Source organism: Lupinus angustifolius, chromosome LG11 (assembly GCF_001865875.1).
Source record: "Lupinus angustifolius cultivar Tanjil chromosome LG11, LupAngTanjil_v1.0, whole genome shotgun sequence".
In the NCBI taxonomy this organism is placed as follows: domain Eukaryota; kingdom Viridiplantae; phylum Streptophyta; class Magnoliopsida; order Fabales; family Fabaceae; genus Lupinus; species Lupinus angustifolius.
The window spans coordinates 4163023-4184609 of NC_032019.1; the positions used below are offsets into that span (position 1 = coordinate 4163023).

At 29.3% G+C, this 21587-nt stretch overlaps 3 protein-coding genes across 3 annotated transcripts; 2 read left to right on the top strand and 1 right to left on the bottom strand.

Annotated features, from left to right (window-relative positions):
• Positions 245-1002, bottom strand: LOC109359549 (E3 ubiquitin ligase BIG BROTHER-related-like). Its single transcript, XM_019604255.1, has one exon. It carries the CDS (start codon positions 980-982, stop codon positions 395-397), a length of 588 nt encoding a protein of 195 aa, XP_019459800.1. The 5' UTR covers positions 983-1002; the 3' UTR covers positions 245-394.
• LOC109359548 (beta-galactosidase 16-like) lies at positions 6848-15942 on the top strand. Its single transcript, XM_019604254.1, is given in 18 exon segments — positions 6848-7015; positions 9367-9462; positions 9602-9714; positions 10068-10134; positions 10499-10591; positions 10710-10853; positions 11672-11766; positions 11902-12007; positions 12291-12375; positions 12457-12575; positions 13045-13212; positions 13326-13524; positions 13623-13703; positions 14348-14457; positions 14609-14701; positions 14873-14977; positions 15366-15511; positions 15769-15942. Coding segments are annotated over 18 exon segments (2124 nt in total). The 3' UTR covers positions 15905-15942.
• LOC109359137 (cyclin-A1-1-like) lies at positions 18097-21583 on the top strand. The gene is made up of 11 exons (XM_019603685.1): positions 18097-18330; positions 18930-19305; positions 19466-19602; positions 19771-19863; positions 20045-20178; positions 20298-20373; positions 20469-20545; positions 20652-20685; positions 20948-21097; positions 21196-21330; positions 21466-21583. Exons 1-11 carry the CDS (start codon positions 18154-18156, stop codon positions 21526-21528), a joined length of 1452 nt encoding a protein of 483 aa, XP_019459230.1. The 5' UTR covers positions 18097-18153; the 3' UTR covers positions 21529-21583.

Consider the following 21587-nt stretch of genomic DNA (forward strand, 5'->3'; position numbering starts at 1 on the left):
TTTCATGTTGCTCATGCACATTGATATGTTGCATCAACGCACAAACGTATATGATAACGAAAAAGCAACGTGTCTGCTTGGAATTTATGAATACTAAGGCACATTGCAAAAAACAAAATGAAAATGGTACAAGAATGAATTAAAGAACTGAACTGGGATATATTTATATATACATATACAGTAGCAAACATGGGTTATAAACTTAGAACATTATGGGAATGAAAAACTCTAAACTAAACATGGAATAAGTAACATTTATGAATTTGATTTTCAATCATTTACTTATCTTGAAGCATTAATTTTCTCATTTTTGTAATGTTAAGAAGCTCATGTAATGTTATGTTCTCAACTATCTCCATTAGATTGTCCAAATTTCACAGTCCCATCTAAACAATCAAGGATTCTTATTCACCATATTGGGAACTGAAATTTCAATGCTACATATTGGACAAACTTTCTTAATCTGAAGCCACTTGCTTATACAATCTGTATGGTAAGGGTGCTCACATTGAAGTGCCACCAGAGCCTCACCATCTTCATATTCAACTTGACAAATTACACACTTGTCAATTCCACTTTTGATTTCAGCAGAATGCAAGCATGAAGAAATTTCAATAGCTGATAATCCTGTTTTCTCTTTTCCCATAAAATCTCCCAACTCAATTAACTCTTCATAAGTCATTTCATCTACATCAATGTCATCAGCTTCAACATCATCATCATCATCATAATCATCATTGCTTTCTTCACTCTCAAGAAACTGAAGCTCTGATTCTATCTCTTGGCTTAGGAAAAAATCGGCCTCGCGATAGTAATAATTATCAAAGGAGGATGAAGAATCACTTTCATTATCACTTTCGAGTGATGGGAATGTTCCATCTTGCTCATGCAAGCGAATTGCTAGACCAAAATCGGAACTAACTTCCTCATGTTGAGTGTATGGATTTTTATGGGGAATTTGTTTTCCCTCTTCAGGTTCCATTGAAGTGAAAAAAAGGTTTTTAACTTGCACAATTTATCATTTGAGAACTGAGCAAAGTGTAGTATTTGAGGAGATGAATGAAAGCATAATTTTAGAGATTTCTTTGAGGGTGATCTAAACTTCTATATCAAGTAATGTAAAACCTTTGTCATGGATTCTCAATATTCCAGATTCTTGGGAAAGTCTCTTACCTTATTTGTAGGCATTATCAATAACAACCATCGACTTTTGAGTTTTTTCGTGTGTACAAGGAAGCTTATGTGTAAAACAATAGCTAAGCATTCTCCATAAGTAGCAATATACCTTCTACAACTCCACTCCTCATCATGGGACAATGATATTCTCTGTTAGAACCATTTGTCTCAAACTAATCAAGCTTTAAAAAAAATTAAACATTCATTATTTTGTCTACTTTCATTTTAATGTGTTTGGTTTTGAATAGACTTGAGAACATGCTTAAGGATCATAAATTTCATCCCTTATTATAATGCTTGTAAACACTCAAAATATATTATTGTGGGTATTTTTATGGGCACCCATCAGTCATATATTTTTGTCACATATGAATCCGTGTGTATAAAATATAATATGTATTTATAAATAATATTAATATATATTTATAATAAATTTGCTAAAAAAATATAATAGTTGAAATAAATGTTTAAAATAAAAAAACAATTATATACAAGAATAACGAAAATGTAAAAATAATTTTATTGTGTATAATAGGTATGATAAATATATTGATTTTACATTTTTAACAAATTCATTCTAACCAAAAAAATCTCAACAATTAATGTTGATAGCAATGTTGTAAAAACCATTTCGTACCGGCCTGTTCAACCGGAAAACTGGTGAATCGGACCCCTAATCGGTACGGTACAGGTGTTGAACCGGTCAAACATCAAAACCGGTCAAAAAATGGTCAAAATCGGTGAACCGGCTGGTATTTTACTAAACCGACCAGTTTATACACATATATGTTTTTTTTTTTGAAAAAAACTTAAAAACTCATTACAAGGTGACCCATCTTTTCAACCATTCTTCAACACTTCGCATGTTTCCAAGGCATATATAGATTACACTTTTTGGTTCTTCACATTCGTGTGTAATCTCAGTAACATTTGTGTAATCTTGGAGTAGTGTCTGAAAATAGGATTTTGTGGAAAAATATAATATCGATATGAGACAACTTTGACTCATTGGTGTTAAATATTAAAACTCCAAATTTTTTTTGTGTAGAGTGAGTTGTGGACTTGTATCATTTATTTATATTTTGCGGTTGTTAAGTGATACTTTTGATTAATATATGTTTTGTAATTTAGACTTTGAATTTGTTAAAAAACTTAAAGTTTTTTGTTTATGTGAATTTTGAGTAGATTATAAATTTGAGTATCTACCTATTTGGAATTTTTTTGTTATAGGTTTTTATATATATAACTATAAGTAGGTATGTCCAGTTTAACCGGCATGCAATTTAATTATTGAATCACCGGTTGAACCACAATACCACTATACCAGTACCAGTACCCTGACCAGTTTGATAACCGATATGGTTTTAACAACACTGATTTATATGATATATGCTATTATTAGGGTGGTTAAGGTGGTTGTGTCTTTAAGTTGTGAGTGTGGGTCCTAATTGGATGGATAAGTACCAAATTTTAATGTTTTCTAAACTTATCTTTTGAGTAGGTAGTAAATTTTTGTTGTTATAGGTTTTTATATATGTATATATATAAGTAGATATGTTCAGTTAACCGGTTTAATTGGCATGCGGTTTAATTACTGAACCATCGGTTGAACCACTGTACCACTATACTAGTACCCTGACTGATTTGATAACCAGTACGATTTTAACAACACTGTTTTAAACTATAAATAGACTCTCATAATTTCTTAGAAACACACCAAAAACTAACAATAAAATGGTGTTTTTTGTGATGTTTTTTGTGATGTCTTTTGTGATGTTTTTTGTATCCCCAACATATGGATCATTTTCTAAGCCTATCGGATATAACACTGTTTCCTTCTGTCCTTATTTAGTGACACTGAAGATATAATCCTCTAATCGCTAGTTGCCATGTGTTACTTCAAATATTTTATTTAATTATTTTTTATTTGTTTATATAAATAAATAATAATTAATTAAATAAATATTATTTTTATGTATATCAATATTAATAAAAATATTTTATTATAAACTATTAAATAATATTAAATTTATTAAATTTCATTTTTAATAATAATATTAGTAGGTGTTTTCATTTTATCATTAAATAAATAATAATTAATATATTAAAATAGTGCTTTTAAATATTTAATCTCTTTCACATCACCGATTATTAACGTAAAAATCTTGTTTATTAATAATAAATTAATATTAAATAATTCAATTAATAAAAATATTTTCTAATACTTTATATTTAATAGCTAAACAAAGTAATTAATAAAAATCTCTGTAATAAGTAATAAATAATTTGAAATCAAAATAATTAATAAAAAAATCTTCATAATAATGGGCACCTAATAATAGACTAACTCATTAGGCTCTTGTTGACTCGTTCCCATGGCTTACTCATTTTCTTTGTCCCACATAATTTTTCTCACTTTACTTTTGCCCTTTGATTAAAAGAAACTAAAATATAAGAGTCTTAATGATAAGTGCTTAAACTTAGCATTCCCCGTACAATATAAGTCATATATATTGCTTCCTTAACTAATGTTAAAAAATAGAGTCCAGTTTTTTTTAGTAAACATAAATCATCCGTATTTTTTTACACATATATAAACCCATTAATTTTTATGCTTTTATTGTATTGACACCCTTACACGTGAAACAAGTGTAATATTTTAAACAAAAAATATGATAAATGCAATTTAGTTAAACAAAATATGATATATTGTGGAGACAAGTCCAAATGATATATGAGTCAATACATCTTTGTTATTTTTTGTTTGTTACGATATAATATAAGAGCGATTTAAACAATATCTTTATGGAATTGTTGATACATTTTGTAACCAAAATAATAAAGATACATTAATTTTTATATTACTTGGACTTGTCTCCACAATATATAATCTTTTGTTTAACTAAATTGTATTTATCACATTTTTTGTTGTTTAAAAGATTACATTTATTTCTCATGCAGTGATAGTCAGTATAATAAAAGTATAAAATTCAAGGGTTTTGTGTAGGTGTCAAAAAGTAAATTGTGATTTATGTAATTTCACTAAAATTCGGGGTGTTAATTAACTCTACAAATATTTTGTTTATTCTTTGCATGTTTGTTTGATATCATAGAATCAATTTTTTTTTTACATATATTTCATTTTTTTACTATATGTATTTTGGACTATATTGTTTAATTCATGGAGATGACAAATTCATCGTAAAGTTTCATTAATATTTTATTGACCTGTTTGACCTAATTGATTCATATTTTACAATTTTGCACTCTAAATAGACTCCTTACATTTGATTAGAAAATCAATTTATATTCTCTCAATTAACTCTTAATTAGATTGTTTCCAATTCTGGAAGATGACAAATTCATCATAAAATTCATTTGATATTTTATTGACCTGTTTGACATAATTAGTTCACTTTTTGTAAAACCAATTATCAAGAATAGCTTTAAAATTATTTAATTCTTAAATTGAAGTAAATCCTATATAACACCTTAAATTGTTTTTATAATTTTTCCATCTCTATTTTTAATCATTTTAAAGTAACCATTATTTCCCACATTAAACATATTTTAATAAACCATATTAAACTAATTGTGTAAGACTCCACTAGATCCCCATAAAGACTAGCAGGTTAAATGTTAGATTCATATGAGTGATACTTATTAGGAGATGCAATCATACCCCAAAGAGATTAGTTTAATTTCTATATGGTGAATGATACCCTTAGTAGTATAAAAAACATATCTAAATAATAATTATAATATACATAATTATTGGTAACTTTAAACCTATGTGATAATTTATGGATACTAAATGAAAATAAGGATGAACCCCTCAAATTCTAAAAGCATATCCCTTAAATATAATTGGAGTTTCATTGTGTCTAATCTATTCATAATTCTCTAAATATATCATTTAACTCTCAAATATGAAAAGATAGTTCAATCTATTCTTACAAAAATTTAAAAAATGGGTACATCATTTTTCTTTTCCTTTTGTTTCGGTTTTATTCTCTTAAAACACCTCAAATCTTGGATTAGTACATTAGTAGCCATCATATTACATTAGTTCAATTGTATAATAATGACAAAAAAATGTTAAGAATCACACAAGTGTAATCTCATAGAGTTTAAACTCTTTATCGTATAATAAGGATTATTACATATTGTTAAATTGCTAAATTTATGACATCATTATGTATAATTTAACTTTTTACGTGAATATTTCAAAGGTAAAATTTTCACAACCTTTAGTTATTCATTTTATTTTTTATTTTATCATTTTAAATTGTTGAATGCATGTTATTTTTTATTTTATGCTTTTGTATTTATTGATTTAATTTTAATAGACTATTCAGAACCAATCGTGCGCATATGTATACTACTATTATAAAGTCAAAATAATACTTCATCTAGCTAGAAATGAAAAATAATTATAAAAACTGAACTCTGGACATAGTAATTCTTAAATGTAAAGTGATTTTCTTTCCATTTACATTTTGTTTCTTTCATAATTGAATAAACTTCAACATAGAAAGGAAAGTCAAAATGAATTTAACTTATGATGGCAAAATGTTTGAATATTAGAAGACCGACAATGGAAATAAAAATTATCCCAACTATCGTCCAACTTGAAAATTAGTGCCATACCACGTATTCTTTATTTTTTAAATTCGTGTTGGAAGTAATAATGAAACTTTATCACAATGAAGAGAGAAATAATTCAATCAACTAAGAACAAACAATTACAAATATTGATTATATTTATAAAAAAAGTGAAAATCTTTGTAGTTTTAGATTTTAGTCTCAATTAATAAAACTTAGCTTCCACATAAGAGGGAGAGAGAAAAGGAGATGGGAGAAAAACAATAAAAAAGAGTTTAAAATCTTTGTACTGAAAGTGATTACATCATTCACTATTGATTTTTATTACTTTTGTTTTGATAGTCAATAATAGTTAACAAATCAATGATGAATAATTTACTGACAATGTAAAAAAGCATTTACATGGTCAATATATACATATTAAATCCATAAAAAAAATTCTCCATAAATCATAATTCCCAAGGTGGACTCGTATTCTTCAGACCCATTCACATCAATTATCATTCCTATTTGAACTCTTCAGTCATATTTTCTTCTTGATATTGATGTTCAATGATTTAAAAGAATAATGATTCATTTCTTTATTATGATTAATATTTTTACTAAAACAAGTATTCAAAGAATCACATGTTTCCTTTTACGATTTTAAACCATTTCTTATTAGACATATATTTATTTAAATATCTACAATATTAGACTTTACAATGATATTACAGAGATTTTTATTTTACTCCTTAGATTTTATTATATTTTTAGATAAAATATCTACTAATTCTAAGTTTGAATTAAATTGAAGTTTGGTGCTAAGTTGGTCAAATTCAACATGTAGATGGACCTATAAAATATGTTCTAACGTTTAGTGTATGGTATTATCCTAAATATTAGCTTGTATTTTTCAAGTGTATATTATTTAATAACTAATGTGATTTTTAGAGATACATTCAACTAAAGATATTTTCACCGTTCCTTTTAAGCTTCAGCATAATATACACACACACATTCTTTGCAGAGAGTAGCATCACGAAGTTACACTGAGGGTGTTAACTGTGAAAGTAGTGGTGCAAAAATGGTGATGAAGATTCTATGGTGTTACCTTGCAATCCTTTTAGCAGTGGCTTTTGGCAGCGTCCAAGGTTGGAATAATGTCACATATGACGGAAGATCATTAATCATCGATCATAAGCATAGAATCCTCTTCTCTGGTTCAATTCACTATCCTCGTAGCACCCCTGAGGTATTTTATCATATATATTATCTTTCTTCTTTTCTTCTGTGTTCTTTTCCTATAAAATTCAGAGATTTTAAACTTTATTGTACATGGAATTAGGAGCTAAGATTATAATTAGTCATAGGTAAGAGAGTAAACATAATTGAATCACCTTATTTTCAATGTCTTTCTCGTGAATGTTGTCCATAGGGAATAGTGAGCTTTGACAAAATATTATGTGTATGTATGATTGTAAGATGATATGGGTAAGAAATTGAACCAACTTTCAACATTAAAGACATGAAATATGTTTATAAGATAATCTTTAAAAAATTAATTTTATTTCTTCCCCTTTAAAATCAGTTCAGGAAGTCCTAAGGAGATTGAAGATAACACAACAATAATATTATAGTTTATTGACTATGAATTCACAAATTCAAATTCATAAAACAGTTATATGTGGTTGCAGAGATAAGATTATATATATTAACTCTCTACATACTCAGTAAGTGAAAACCTTTATCAACATATTATTTATGAATAGAGATTTATTGTTCTAAATTATGTCTCAAATTCTATCCAACACCAATAAAAACATGTTATGTCAAATAATTTTTTTTAAACATTCATTACTTTTTATATTTTTGTTTTATACCTGTTCATGCGTTAATAAAAGTATTAAATTAAAAAAAACACCTAAATATGATGATATATTGATAATATAGAAAACAAAGCTTTACATTATATGCATACAAACACCAAACTCTGAAATTGTTTTTAGAAAAAAGAGTTCAATTAGTTGTTATTTCAACCCCCAAGAGTTCAATATTCCTCATACATAATGAAAATATTATATTGGTAAAAATATGTCCTATATTAAAACTAATTAATAAATAAAATACCGTGTAAATGATTTACTATATCTATGATTAAGGTTGTTGTGGAAAACAATACTAAATTATTGATGAGTACTTGCATTACATTAATTCTTATTTTCTTTAATTTTTGAAACTTTTACCGAGATAATATCTATATTTCAAACTGTATCATATAATATTGGTTAAAATTAATTCGCCAATGAAAAATTTTCATATTTTTGTAATATTCTCAATCATTTAACGATTTTAACAATTGAATTAATATTGCAAATAATAATACTATATTTTTCTAATAAATAAAACTAAAAAAAATCTTATAATGGTCAGTTTTTCATAATTTGATAGATTTGTGAGTTCATCAATTGGGAAGATGTAATCTTTTTTCTAGAGAATATAATAATAACCATTAAAATAATAAAAAATTAAATAAATTTCTATTTTATAAGGACACATTAAATGAAATTAGATGTGATTAATTTTGTGATTTGTATTTATTGTTGCCACTGTATTCTTAGTTAAGAATATTGATATTTTTAATTGCTCATTTACTTTTCTTCGTTGTTTTCTCATATTTTTAATTGGCCATTTCATTCTTAGTTAAGAATAGACATATGATTACTCCATGTTTGATTATATATATCATTGACAATTTGGGTCATGCTTATTAGTTCTCCCGTTCATACATTTTTGGTATGACATGAAAAATGTGTTCATCCATTGACATCAATGAATATTACAATATATTAAATTTGATGAGTCAAATATAAGAAATAATAAATAATATCTCACAATATTCCATGTATAAAATCATTTTAGTTTTTTATTTTAATTTAGGGTGGCTCGCAAGTCTGCTCTGTCCAAATTTAGGACGGACAAATTTAAAAATGGGCGTAGTCATACTCACCTTAATTTTAGTGAGCATTATATTGATATATAGGATAGATAGAGCAACCCTGATTGCCTGCTTGTACTTATAGAGTAAGAGCTACTAGAATCACGATTGCATGCTAAACGTGGTTTTAAGGATATTTGAGTTGGTTTGGTTCGTACATGATTTACTCTCCAAAATCACTTTTTGAGTAGAATACCAGAAGCAAGAAGTTGGAGCTTTTATTTTCGTGGTTAAAAAATTGATTTTGCTTTTACCACTCAATAATTATTTTTCTCATTTTTTTTTTGCATCTAAAAGCATTTTTTTCAAAATCTATGCAAAAAAAACATCGTTTTAGTAAATCACTTTACCAATAAAATAAAATGTCCAAATATAAATCATTTCGTTTTAGTCAAAATCAATTTTAGTAAACCACCGTTTGCCAAATAAAAAAAATCATTTTTTGAATGGAGTCATCGTTTATAATAACTTTGTCAATCATCCCTAGTAATCTAGTTTTTAAGGAGTTGGGTCCAATAATTCTAATATCTCTATTGCACTTTATAATAATAAGAATATAAGCAATTATGATTTCAATTGCATGGCTTCATTATTTTTAATTTAAATAGATGTGGCCTTCTTTAATTGCCAAAGCTAAGAAAGGAGGGATAGATGTTATACAAACTTATGTGTTTTGGAACCTTCACGAGCCCATACAAGGCCAGGTAACCTCAAATCTCTTCTCCAATATACTCTTTAATTCTTTCTTAAACTTTATTTTCTTATATTTTTCACTTTTTCTAATTAACTTGTAAATTATATAGTGATATATCCGTAAATATTTGTTTACTTTTTTTTTTGCAGTTTGACTTCAGTGGAAGGCGTGATTTAGTGAAATTCATTAAAGAAATCCAGAAAAAGGGTTTATATGTGACTCTCAGAATTGGACCATTCATTGAAAGTGAATGGACCTATGGGTAAGACCCTCCTCTTGCAGTGATAAAAATTTCGAGTAGAGATCCTCTCTAGTAACTGAGAGAATAATATTATTTTTATACTTAATTTTAAAGATAAAAATGTCATTACAATTATAAATAAATTAATATAATTGTCATTTTATTTTATTATTTACCTTGTTCTATATAACACTTCTAACATGAGGAACTAGTCTAAGGTAAAACATATCCTGGCTTCATTATAATCATATATATAGGTACTTCAATAACACTAAATATATATAATATGATAGTTATTATTTCAAACAATTCATTCCTTAATATGTATATATCTACATATAGATAGGAGTTAATGCATGATTTTGTTGGTGCAGGGGCCTACCATTATGGTTGAGTCATATTCCGGGTATTGTTCTTAGATCAGATAATGAGCCATTCAAGGTATTTTATTTCTTCTTTCTATGTGCTATAATTTGATATTCCACAATCAAATGTGTAGTTCGTCTATCACATTATCTTTAGAATATAATATTTATGCACTATCAATATAAAGATTTATGCACAATCATTATATTATTTATCATTCATTTATATTTTTTTTGAAGAGTTAACGATGATTAAAAATTAATGGTGAATGATATAGTGACAGTTTATTAGTTAATGCATATATATTTTTCTCTTATTTTCATCTAATGTGTTACGTTCTAAAAACTGTGAAGTAGTGTTGGAATCATGTGTCCTTTAATCAGAGTTCACTGTTTACTTATGGAACCCTCATAGTTCTTTTTCAAATCTCTAATGGCAGTTTCACATGCAAGACTTCACTACCAAAATAGTGGACATGATGAAATTAAATAATCTTTATGCTTCACAAGGAGGACCTATCATACTATCACAGGTTTAAAATTTAATGTTTTAACAAACATTGCCAAATATAATTATATATATCAGTAATGTCACATAACATTTTTCCACTTATACTATATTAATAAATTAATGATTTATGGTTGATGCAGATTGAGAATGAGTATAGCATGGTTGAAAGGGCGTTTCATGAAAAAGGGCCCTCTTATGTTAATTGGGCAGTAGAAATGGCAGTGAAAACACAAACTGGTGTGCCTTGGATAATGTGCAAGCAAGATGATGCTCCTGATCCAGCGGTTAGTATCTATGAATAATTTTTTTTTTTATCGGCAAATGTTAGTATGTTAGTTATTAATATGTTAATATTTTATTGTGGGTGAGACTTCACCCTCAACCTCCTACACCCTACCATCAAACCACCCTTATAACTCTCATTTTTGTTATGGCGGGACTCGAACCCACAACCTCCTATACTCCATTCTTTATGACCATCCTCTTCACCATCAGCTTATAACTCCCTCTATGATTAACTTATCAGTTTAGTGTACAGTTAATGAAGTACATATAGCTTAGTGGTTAGTGTTGGTATCTACTATCCACTATGAGGAACCCTTATATATATGTAGGGTTAGCTTAAACACAACAATGTTTAGCATGTGATTTGGAGATATAAATATATTTTTTACTTGTAAGTATTAGATTGTATACATTTATGGTGAGCTGACAATGAATCGAATCAACTTGAGCCGAATCGAGCTGGACTCTGGTTCGACTCAATTCAGCTCGTTTCCAGCCCTACATCTACCTTCCTCATATCCAACTAGGTAGAGCTTTCTACATTACTTTTTTTTAATGTTTAGGGTTCTAGTCTGAACCAACTTCTAAGGATTCCTGTGTATGCTCATTGGATTAGTTCCATATGTAATAATTTGGCATGTGTTGTAGATCTAGTATCTTGTACACGGACCTGTATGAAAAATAATGAAGCTATATAAATATATAAGAAATCTTCTTATTTCTCTTCTTAGCTCTTATCAAACGCATACAAATGATGCATAACACATAATTAGTTTTAATATTACAATATTTATTAAGTATTTCATGTAATATGCAGATCAACACATGCAACGGTAAGAGATGCGGGAAAACATTTCAGGGACCCAACTCACCAAACAAGCCTTCACTATGGACAGAGAATTGGACAAGTTTGTATGTTCTTACAGAAGTCTGCATTATTATAATTAATAAATTGAAATCTATAGAGAAAGAGATTCAGCAAATCCTATATAGCATCTTACTTGACTTGACTAATTAATTACCTTCATTGTACTTTAATAATTGAAGCTATCAAGCCTTTGGTGATGAACCACCCCACCGATCAGCTGAAGACATTGCCTATAATGTTGCTTTGTTTGTTGCAAAGAATGGAAGCTATGTCAACTACTACATGGTATTATTATCTTCTTACCAAGGTTTTATTCCCAGGTCGTAATCACAATTGTGGTGGTAGCATTGTAGTTCTTACAGCCAAATAGGCTGCATTTTCCTGCAATTATGCACAATTATTAAATGTAGAATAACGGAAATGGTGACTGCATGTATTATAGTTCTTACCCTAGCTAATCCTTTCTCTCATTTCCTTCTCCTTTTTTCTTATCCATGTAAGTAGGTTCTAGGCATTTGCATGCAACTCTTTTGCATATGATAACTTCATGTTCTTTGATTTGATGCAGTACCATGGAGGAACCAATTTTGATAGAACAGCATCTGCTTTTGTAACAACAGCTTATTATGATGAATCTGCACTAGATGAATATGGTATATTTCTTTCCCTCTTCAATTCCATAATTGAAAAATGTTGAATCATAGGGTGATTGATATGTCAATGTACGTAATCAGGTTTGGTTAGGCAACCACTCTGGGGCCATCTAAAGAAACTGCATGCTGCAATCAGGTCATGTTCACATACTTTACTATATGAAACACAAACTACATTCAGCTTGGGGCAAGGGCAAGAAGTAAGAAAACTAAATAGAACTATGATATTCCTGAAATTCAATTAGCCTGGTTTTCACTATGATAGAATTCCACGAGTAAGTTAAAAAAATCTTATTTCACATCTTAGCTATCTATTGTATAAAAATCTAATGGTTTACGTGATTTGAAGTAGTTAGTAAATCTGAAACATTAGATTTTCTTAGAATTGATGACTAATATAAGATGTGGAATATGTTTTTTTAACTTACTCATTGACTAAGTGGATCTCCTATCCTCCCTTTACTTATAGTCTTAAACCAAGGGAAATGATCCTTTAATTTGAAGTGTAGATAATATACTTTGGCATGAGGTGAAACAAACAACCTTTGCTAAAAAAAACTAGATTTTTATAATATTAGCACGTAGGTAACAATCTTTGAATATATAAAGTACTCTCTTCAGAAGTTGAGTATAGTAAGCAAATTTAACCTTTTTTGTCTCTCTACTCAGGCTTATGTTTTTGGAATGAACTCAACAAAAGATCAATGTGCTGCCTTCCTGGAAAATAATGATCTTAGTGAAGCCACAATCCAATTTCGAAATGTCACATATAAATTACCTCCAAAATCAATTAGTATTCTACCTCGCTGCAAGAAAGTGGTATTCAACACAGCCAATGTAAGAAAGAAAAGTCTCTAGCTTCATTTTACCATTATTCTTTGAGTTTCATAATATTCACAAATATAATGATTTTGGTGGAAGACACTTATTATTGTATGATATTCTTGTAGGTAAGCACAAAAAATGATACCAGAGTCAGGAAATCACGGTTAAATTTCAATTCATCTGAAAAGTGGAAGGTGTATGAAGAAGCCATTCCTAACTACGATAATACTTCATTAAAAGCAAACACTTTATTGAATCAAATCATTACAACAAATGATACATCTGATTATTTATGGTACACTTTAAGGTAAAATAGAAACACAAGTATTTAAGATGTGAATACTTTGAAGTTTTAACTATATCATAATTACTTTATTCATTATCATGATGATTGTTTGAATCTTGCTCATGCAGTATTCTAGCCAGCTCAAGTATTCAATCTGTTCTAAGTGTATACAGCCGAGGACATGTTTTGCATGCATTCGTCAATGGAGTTTTAGTTGGTAAACCTCTAAATCTCACCATCAACCCAAATTTCTATAGAAGTCATAGAAACATATCAACGTTGCTTTATTTTTCATGGAAAAGAATTATCTTTAGGAGATGGAAGTTATTGGTTTTGTTTTTGTACTATTAAGGGTAAAAATATCATCATATTACATCATACAATTTTTTTTTTCATTTTTTTCATCTATATATTATTAATAAAGCCAAAACAAGTAGTAACCACCATACATGACATAATTTTTAAATTCCATTTTTATCTTTTTGACCTCTCTCCTTAATAAATAGAAATTTCCACATTTTGCTTCATTTTTTCATTAATATATTATTATTCATCCACACATTCTTTTTATTTTCTCTCTTTCTTAACCCAAAAATAAAACAATAGCACATGAAAAAAATATATCTAACAACTCAATAATGATTATTAGATGCACAAAATGAGAAATTTATAAAAGTTTTGTGTATATCATATCAATTATTACATCTTATATTTTTAAATTCACATTTTCTATTAAGTTTATATGTTTCATTTTTTATATTTATACACTTATATCAAAAAAATAAGAATGTGGATCGACACTCAAGTATACCATAGAAACTAAACTATTGACAATCTGTTCCTGCTATATATTAATACTAGGTTCTGCACATGGAAGTAAGAAGATTCCAGAATTCGAAATGGAGAGCAATGTCACTTTCATAAATGGGATAAACAAAATTTCGTTACTTAGTGCAACAGTTGGAATGCCGGTAATAACAAGCAAATTTAAGTGATGAATATTATCTATTAAATCAACTCCTAGTGAGCCTTTATCACATTCTAAAGATTATATATTATCTATAGACTATAGTCATTGGAAGACTTTGGATATATGAAATGTGTATTAATTTCTATATGAAGGATTCAGGAGCATATCTAGAGCGTAAAGTTGCTGGTCTGCGTAGGGTGAAAGTTAATGGCACAAATCTCACTGATCAAAGTTGGGGGTACCAGGTGATTACTTATGTTATGAATACTGAAATTATTGTAGCATGCAGATGGAAGAGGTCTAAAAAAATTCATTAGTAAACCATTGCTTAAAATTTGAACCTTACAATTATTTCAAAGGTTTATCATTTAAAGTACTTTGTTCACAGCATGTTGATGCTATTTTTTTTAATGAAGGTTGGGTTGTTAGGAGAAATATTGCAAATTTATACAGATATAGGATCAAAAAAAGTTCAGTGGAAAAGTCTTGGAAGCTCTCCTAAACCACTCACATGGTATCAGGTATATATATTTATCTTTTTGTAATTTTTCTGCTAGGTTTGTGGAACCCAAATAATGAGAAATCTTAGCTTCACCCATGAAACAACACTTCTGATCATAAAGTTTAAGGTATTTTTTTTAAAGGTGAAAATTTTATTAAAAAGGGTACAAAGATACAACAAATAGAAACATAATACACAACACCAAAGCATAAAACAGCTCCTAAGCTTTATGAGTCTTTGTACTTATAAATTCTTTAACTTATCCACTTATTTCCAATGAATGAGTTCTTTACTACACAACACACTTGATGATTATATAAATTATAAGTGTGATAAGGCTCCTGAAAATATCATTACTCTTTTCTAACACTCTACACTAAACACTTTCTGAACCTATTGATTTACAGGCCACATTTGATGCACCAAAAGGTAATAGTCCTGTAGCACTTAATCTGGGTTCTATGGGAAAAGGTGAAGCTTGGATTAATGGCCAAAGCATTGGTCGATACTGGGTATCTTTTCACACACCAAGTGGAATCCCTTCACAGCAATGGTATGTTCCTGAATCCTTAGCCACAGTGTATTTTCTATTAATTTCTTTACAAAGATAATTTCTATTAATATCCCTTTAACCCTTATTATACCAAACTACCTTAGCTTTTAAAACAGAAATAGTGGATATATTCGCCAAGTGTCTTGTTTTGTTTTTCTACCTTTCTTCTTTCTTTGATAATTTACAAAGATACCCAATATTATAATTTGTTCTCTACAAGGTTAAGCATTATTAAAAAATTGAACTTTTTTGTTTAGGTATCACATACCCAGGTCCCTCTTGAAACATAGTGGGAACCTACTAGTTCTATTTGAAGAAGAAACTGGAAACCCACTTGGGATTACTTTAGACACTGTTCATTACATCAGGTCAACGATCACTCCACATCAGTAAAGAAGAATGCTTCATCTTCAATGATATATAGTTTTGTTTTTCTTTAATACATCAATATAGTTTTGTTCTGGGGTTACTAATAAGGGATACTCTCTACTATGTATATTCTATATATACACAAAAGGACAAGGTACTAGTTATTGTTAAATGAAATTTATGTTTGTATGGCCCTGTGGTTCTCTCTTTGAATTTATGTTATTTCCTTGAAGTATAACATGGGAGCATGGGGGATCTTTAGTTTAGGGGTGAGACCAAGAAAGCACGGGTATGATATTGGACACTAATAGATCATGTAAATTAAATATCAACATATATTGAGGTTGAGGGTGTAAAACTACCATAAATAAGTGACACTATTAACACATTCTACCTCACTTAAAACTAATGGTGATTTTTGAATTAATGACTTTTTCATTAGAAAGTTTATTTCAGTGATATTTTCTTTTAAAACTTTTCATTATATATATATATATATATTAAAAAATAGTTAGTTAAAAATATCTACTAAATTTTTCCTTTAAATAAAGATTGTAGATCATGGTAAAAAAATACAAGTTTCAATTTGTGCATGAATAATAATTTTCTATTAATTATACAATGACAAAAACGTGTAATTGATTACCTACTAGAACATCATAAGGAATAATTTCATTTTTGAAATAACTCATGCAAAAGCTCTTATCTTCCACCTTTTAATTCGACGCTAATCAACACGAAAAGATTCTATGAATATAAGTTGTTGAATGTACAAAAATAGTCCAAAGTCATAACAATTATGTCAAAAAAATTTACATGAATATAATGGTAGAGTACATATAAATGTTATGCATATACAATATGCAATTATGCATGCAACATAGATTGAAGAAGTTGAGGATTTGTTTTTCCTAGTGAAAATGTAGAACTCTCTCGATTTGCCTCCAATTGGAGAAGAAAACAAAAAAAAACATGCTTAAAGAGATGAAGAGAATCCAAATTAGCAACATGATTAATGAGAAGATCACAAGGTAAGTTAAATGGCCATAATCAAATAGATCTAATATCCCAAATTCTGGCAATTAATTTTTTAAATATTTTTTTTTTGGTTTCTCACAGGTATCCTCGCATTCCTGTCCGAGCCGGAAACATTCACAAATACGTGGGGCTAACTCTTCCAACGAGCATTTTTCCCATCCACAAGAAATATTTATTAGTATTATTACTTTTTTTGGTTTTATTATTGTTGGCTTTATACAAAATGCCTGTTTTCAATGCTAAATCCAATTGAGATGTAAGGGTGTAAAGTGAAAGAGAATTTGTTTTTTTCTTCTTAAATTTTTAAGAAAGCTACTTTACAAAAACATCAAAATATAGTTATACATAATAATAACATTTTTTGTATAATTGTCCTCCTACCTCTCAACAATAGTGTTGCTATGAGGGGTGAGTGTCATTTTTTTTAAACTCTTACTCTGTCACAAATTTGAAATTAACTCGATCCAAAATATCGACTAGAATAACCTTCAAATTCGAATCCAATCTAGATTCAATGAAATATAACATATATCTTTTAGATAAAGTTTTTCTCACTATTTTACATTATTATTATATCATTTGACATATGAAATTATATATATATATGGTTAATCATGTACGTATAGAAAAAAGTAGATAATCAATAATGCTTTTGCTCAAGAAAATATTATTATTCTATACACAAGACACATATAAATATGATAAGTAAGTGACAATGTGGTGCGTCGGGTCGGATCATGTTTGTCATGTACCCAACCCTGAATATTTTATGGGACTAATTTTTGAACATGAATCTAATTATAAACCTAATAAGACCTATATTTAAATCCAATCACAATTAAAGCCAAATTAAATGAGCATATAAGATGGAATCCTACTCACCTCATGCTAGTACCCTTCTGCCACTAAACCAACTAATCATTTTGACAAATCAAATATTTATATCTATATAATCCTTTTCTTATTTTGGGAAAAATTTGCTTTCCCTAGGTTGGTTTGAATTTGTGATGAAATGAATTTGAAAACGTTGGAAGGATGTGGGGCCCACACATTCGCCCCCGCTCCTATGTCCTAACGGATACGTAGCCGAATCAACGGCCCAGATCAGTCCAAATTCAAAATACAATATACAATCCATATTTTCACTCACTGTCTTCCTCTGCATATATCTATGCATGAAACACACACTGTTGTTGTTAACAAACAATTCTTCATTAACACAACTTTCTTAAAAAATGTCGACCCAGAATCGTCGTTCATCGTTTTCATCTTCCACAGCGTCGTCTTTTGCAAAACGACATCCATCATCATCGTCGTTTTCGTCGCAGAATGTAGCTGCTAAGAAACGACCACCACTTACCAATGTCACTAATCACAGAACCACCGTTGCTTCTTCCCGTAACTCTACTTTGGTATTCATTCTTTTAATTATTACTTTTTTGCTTTCTAAGGCCACACATTTCATTTTTAGATCACAGAGTTTTTTTTTGTGATCAATTGCTATTTCAAAAAGAGAAGACAAAAAATGTATCTTACTTTATCATCTATCATTCATATTTAATCATTATTAACTTCTCGGAAAAAGTAATATAAACACAAATGAATAGTATAGTGGATGATGTAATGTTATGTATGATACTACACTCTTTCAAAAATAATATGGATGGATTTTTGTTCTGTATTAGTAAATACTACTAGTAAGTGTTGTTTGTGAAGATTTTATCTTTGATTATCAATTAGCCAAATCTGTTACTTATCTAACTAGAATAGAGGATTTGTGGCCTAAGCTACATCACACTTACATTTATGCCAAGAATACTAGTTTTTAATACTCTACGCTTTATTTTCAAATTGCGGATCAGATCACCTGATATCGCCATGAAAGAGCGTGTTTTGCTAGCATTACTACACTTTGAAATACACTCGCATCAAAATATGGTGTGTCTTTATGCATGTCTCAGATATTTGTTCAAATAATATTTTGCTAAATTAGCTGAGTTTGTGTTACAAGGTACCATGTTCAAATAAGATTGTCAAGACCAAGAAAGAAATTGATCCTCCTCCTTCAAGCACTACATCTTCTGCAAGTGGGAATAAATTACCCTCTTTGCAGAATGTTAAATCAAGCAAAGTTATTTTCTCTAAGGTCCCACAAAAGAATTATGCTGCCCCTGTCAATGTTCTTGTTCCAAGCAGAATTATTCATGTTTCTCCAAGTAAATCAGATGGGATGTCTGTTTCTATGAGTGATTCTATGTCTTCTTTTGATTCTATCAAGAGTCCTGAAGTTGAATATGTGGATAACACAGATGTTTCAGCTCTTGATTTAATTCAGAGAAAGGCATTCAGCAATCTCAACATTTCTGATACTACTACAGAATCACCAGGTTTCATACTCTTGAGTCTTGTTCATAATGCCTAGTCTCATTGAATTGGCATCAATTATGTAAATAATGAAGTTTTAAGTTTAAAGTACCTTATTGGTAGTGATGTATAGTATTTTCATTTTAAATGCCTTCTAATTTAGTGTTCATGATTTGCTTGCAGGTAATATCTGCAGTAGAGACATAAATGTTGAGTTGGAAGGAGAGGATAAAATTATCAACATTGATAATAATTACATGGATCCACAGCTTTGTGCAACCTATGCTTGTGATATCTATAAACATCTCCGTGCATCTGAGGTTGATCTTCATTTTACATGTTTAAAAATAATTCATGTTCTGCTTTTACTTTCTATGTAAAATCTCAAATGTAATGATTTATTCTAGTTTTCCATCTAGCTAATGATGGTTTGTAAAATATTGGAAGTGTTCTTATATTGTGTATTCTTCCACTTTCCTGAATCTTAGTCAAAGAAGAGGCCTTCCATAGATTTCATGGAGAGAATTCAGAAGGACATAAATATCAGCATGCGCGCTATATTGCTCGACTGGCTTGTGGAGGTAACATTTTGGATACTATTAGTATGATGCAACCTGTGAAGTAAAGAAAAATATTGATTTTGATATCATACAAATGAATTGTTTGGGTTAATATATTATTCTTTGAAATGTCATAACTCAAATTAGAACTTACTATCACAGTTTTTGTCTATAATGTTAACCTTCTATTTTCTGATTGCAGGTGGCTGAGGAGTATAGGCTTGTACCTGAAACATTGTATTTAACAGTGAACTACATAGATAGATATCTTTCAGGAAATGCTGTGAATAGGCAACAATTGCAATTACTTGGGGTTGCCTGCATGATGATTGCATCGTAAGCAAGCATAACGCCCCTTTCGTGTTTTTTGATTCATGTGATTTCTAGTTTTATGTTTCACTCCAGGAATGACATCTGGACAACATTAATATTGGTTTTTTGTTTCTTGTTGGCAGTAAATATGAGGAGATTTGTGCACCTCAAGTGGAAGAATTTTGTTTTATAACTGATAACACATACGTCAAAGAAGAGGTTTGTGTCGAATTCTTTGGCTAATTTTATTGTTTCAAAATGATCTTCCTAGGGCTTAAAGTGTGAGAAAATCTCAATCAAATAATTTGATGCAGGTTTTGCAGATGGAATCTGCCATCTTGAATTATCTTAAGTTTGAAATGACAGCCTCAACAACTCACTGTTTCTTAAGGTAACATATAGATACCGAACACTATATTGCTTAATGTTGATATGATTTAAAAAAATTATGAAGTTGCACTAATATTCGCTTTGATTTACTAATCATATGATTTCAGACGATTTATTCGTGCAGCTCAAGATGTCAACGAGGTATCTTTCTCAGATGCTCATTTATATGGTTTATGCATATGTTATCTCATAGGAAATGTTCAAATAAACATATCATTGACTCTAAATGATTATTATTTGTCACTACTTAGTTAAAAGAAACATAATATAATTGCGTATATATCCACTTCTATCTACATTATTGTTGCTCTTAAATAAAACAACATTGTCCTATATTGCTATTGTTAAAATTCCATTTCTAAAATATTGGCCTTTTCAATAGTTTAATCTTTCCATTTCTCAGGTTCCTTCACTGCAAATGGAGTGCTTGACCAACTACATTGCCGAATTGTCGCTCTTGGAGTACAGTATGCTTTGTTATGCACCATCACTTATAGCAGCTTCAGCAATTTTCCTGGCTAAATTTATACTTTTCCCTTCAAAGAAACCATGGGTATGCTGCTACCCAAAAACTTTTATTGCCATGTTTATCTGCAATAAGAAAACATTTCTACAGTTACATGACTTTACTATTTCTATCTGTTGAAACAGAATTCCAATTTACTGCATTACACGCAATACCGGCCTTCTGATTTGTGTCGATGTGTAAAGGATCTGCATCATCTTTGTTGCAGCAGATCCACTTCTAACCTACCTGCAATTCAAGAGAAATACAGTCAGCACAAAGTAAGAAAGTTTCCTAATACACAGAACTCTATATTCCCCTTGCCTTTTATATAACTACACACATAATTGCTAAGATTTGTTTTTCTCTTATAATCAGTTTGCTTACTTCATTCATCATACTCATTTGTGTTACAGTATAAGTATGTGGCGAAGAAGTACTGCCCTCCTTCGATACCTCAAGAATTTTTCATGAATTGAGCAGAGGAGTTGATGAGGATAGTCCAATTATTTGTTGGATAGGCATAGTTTGGCATAGC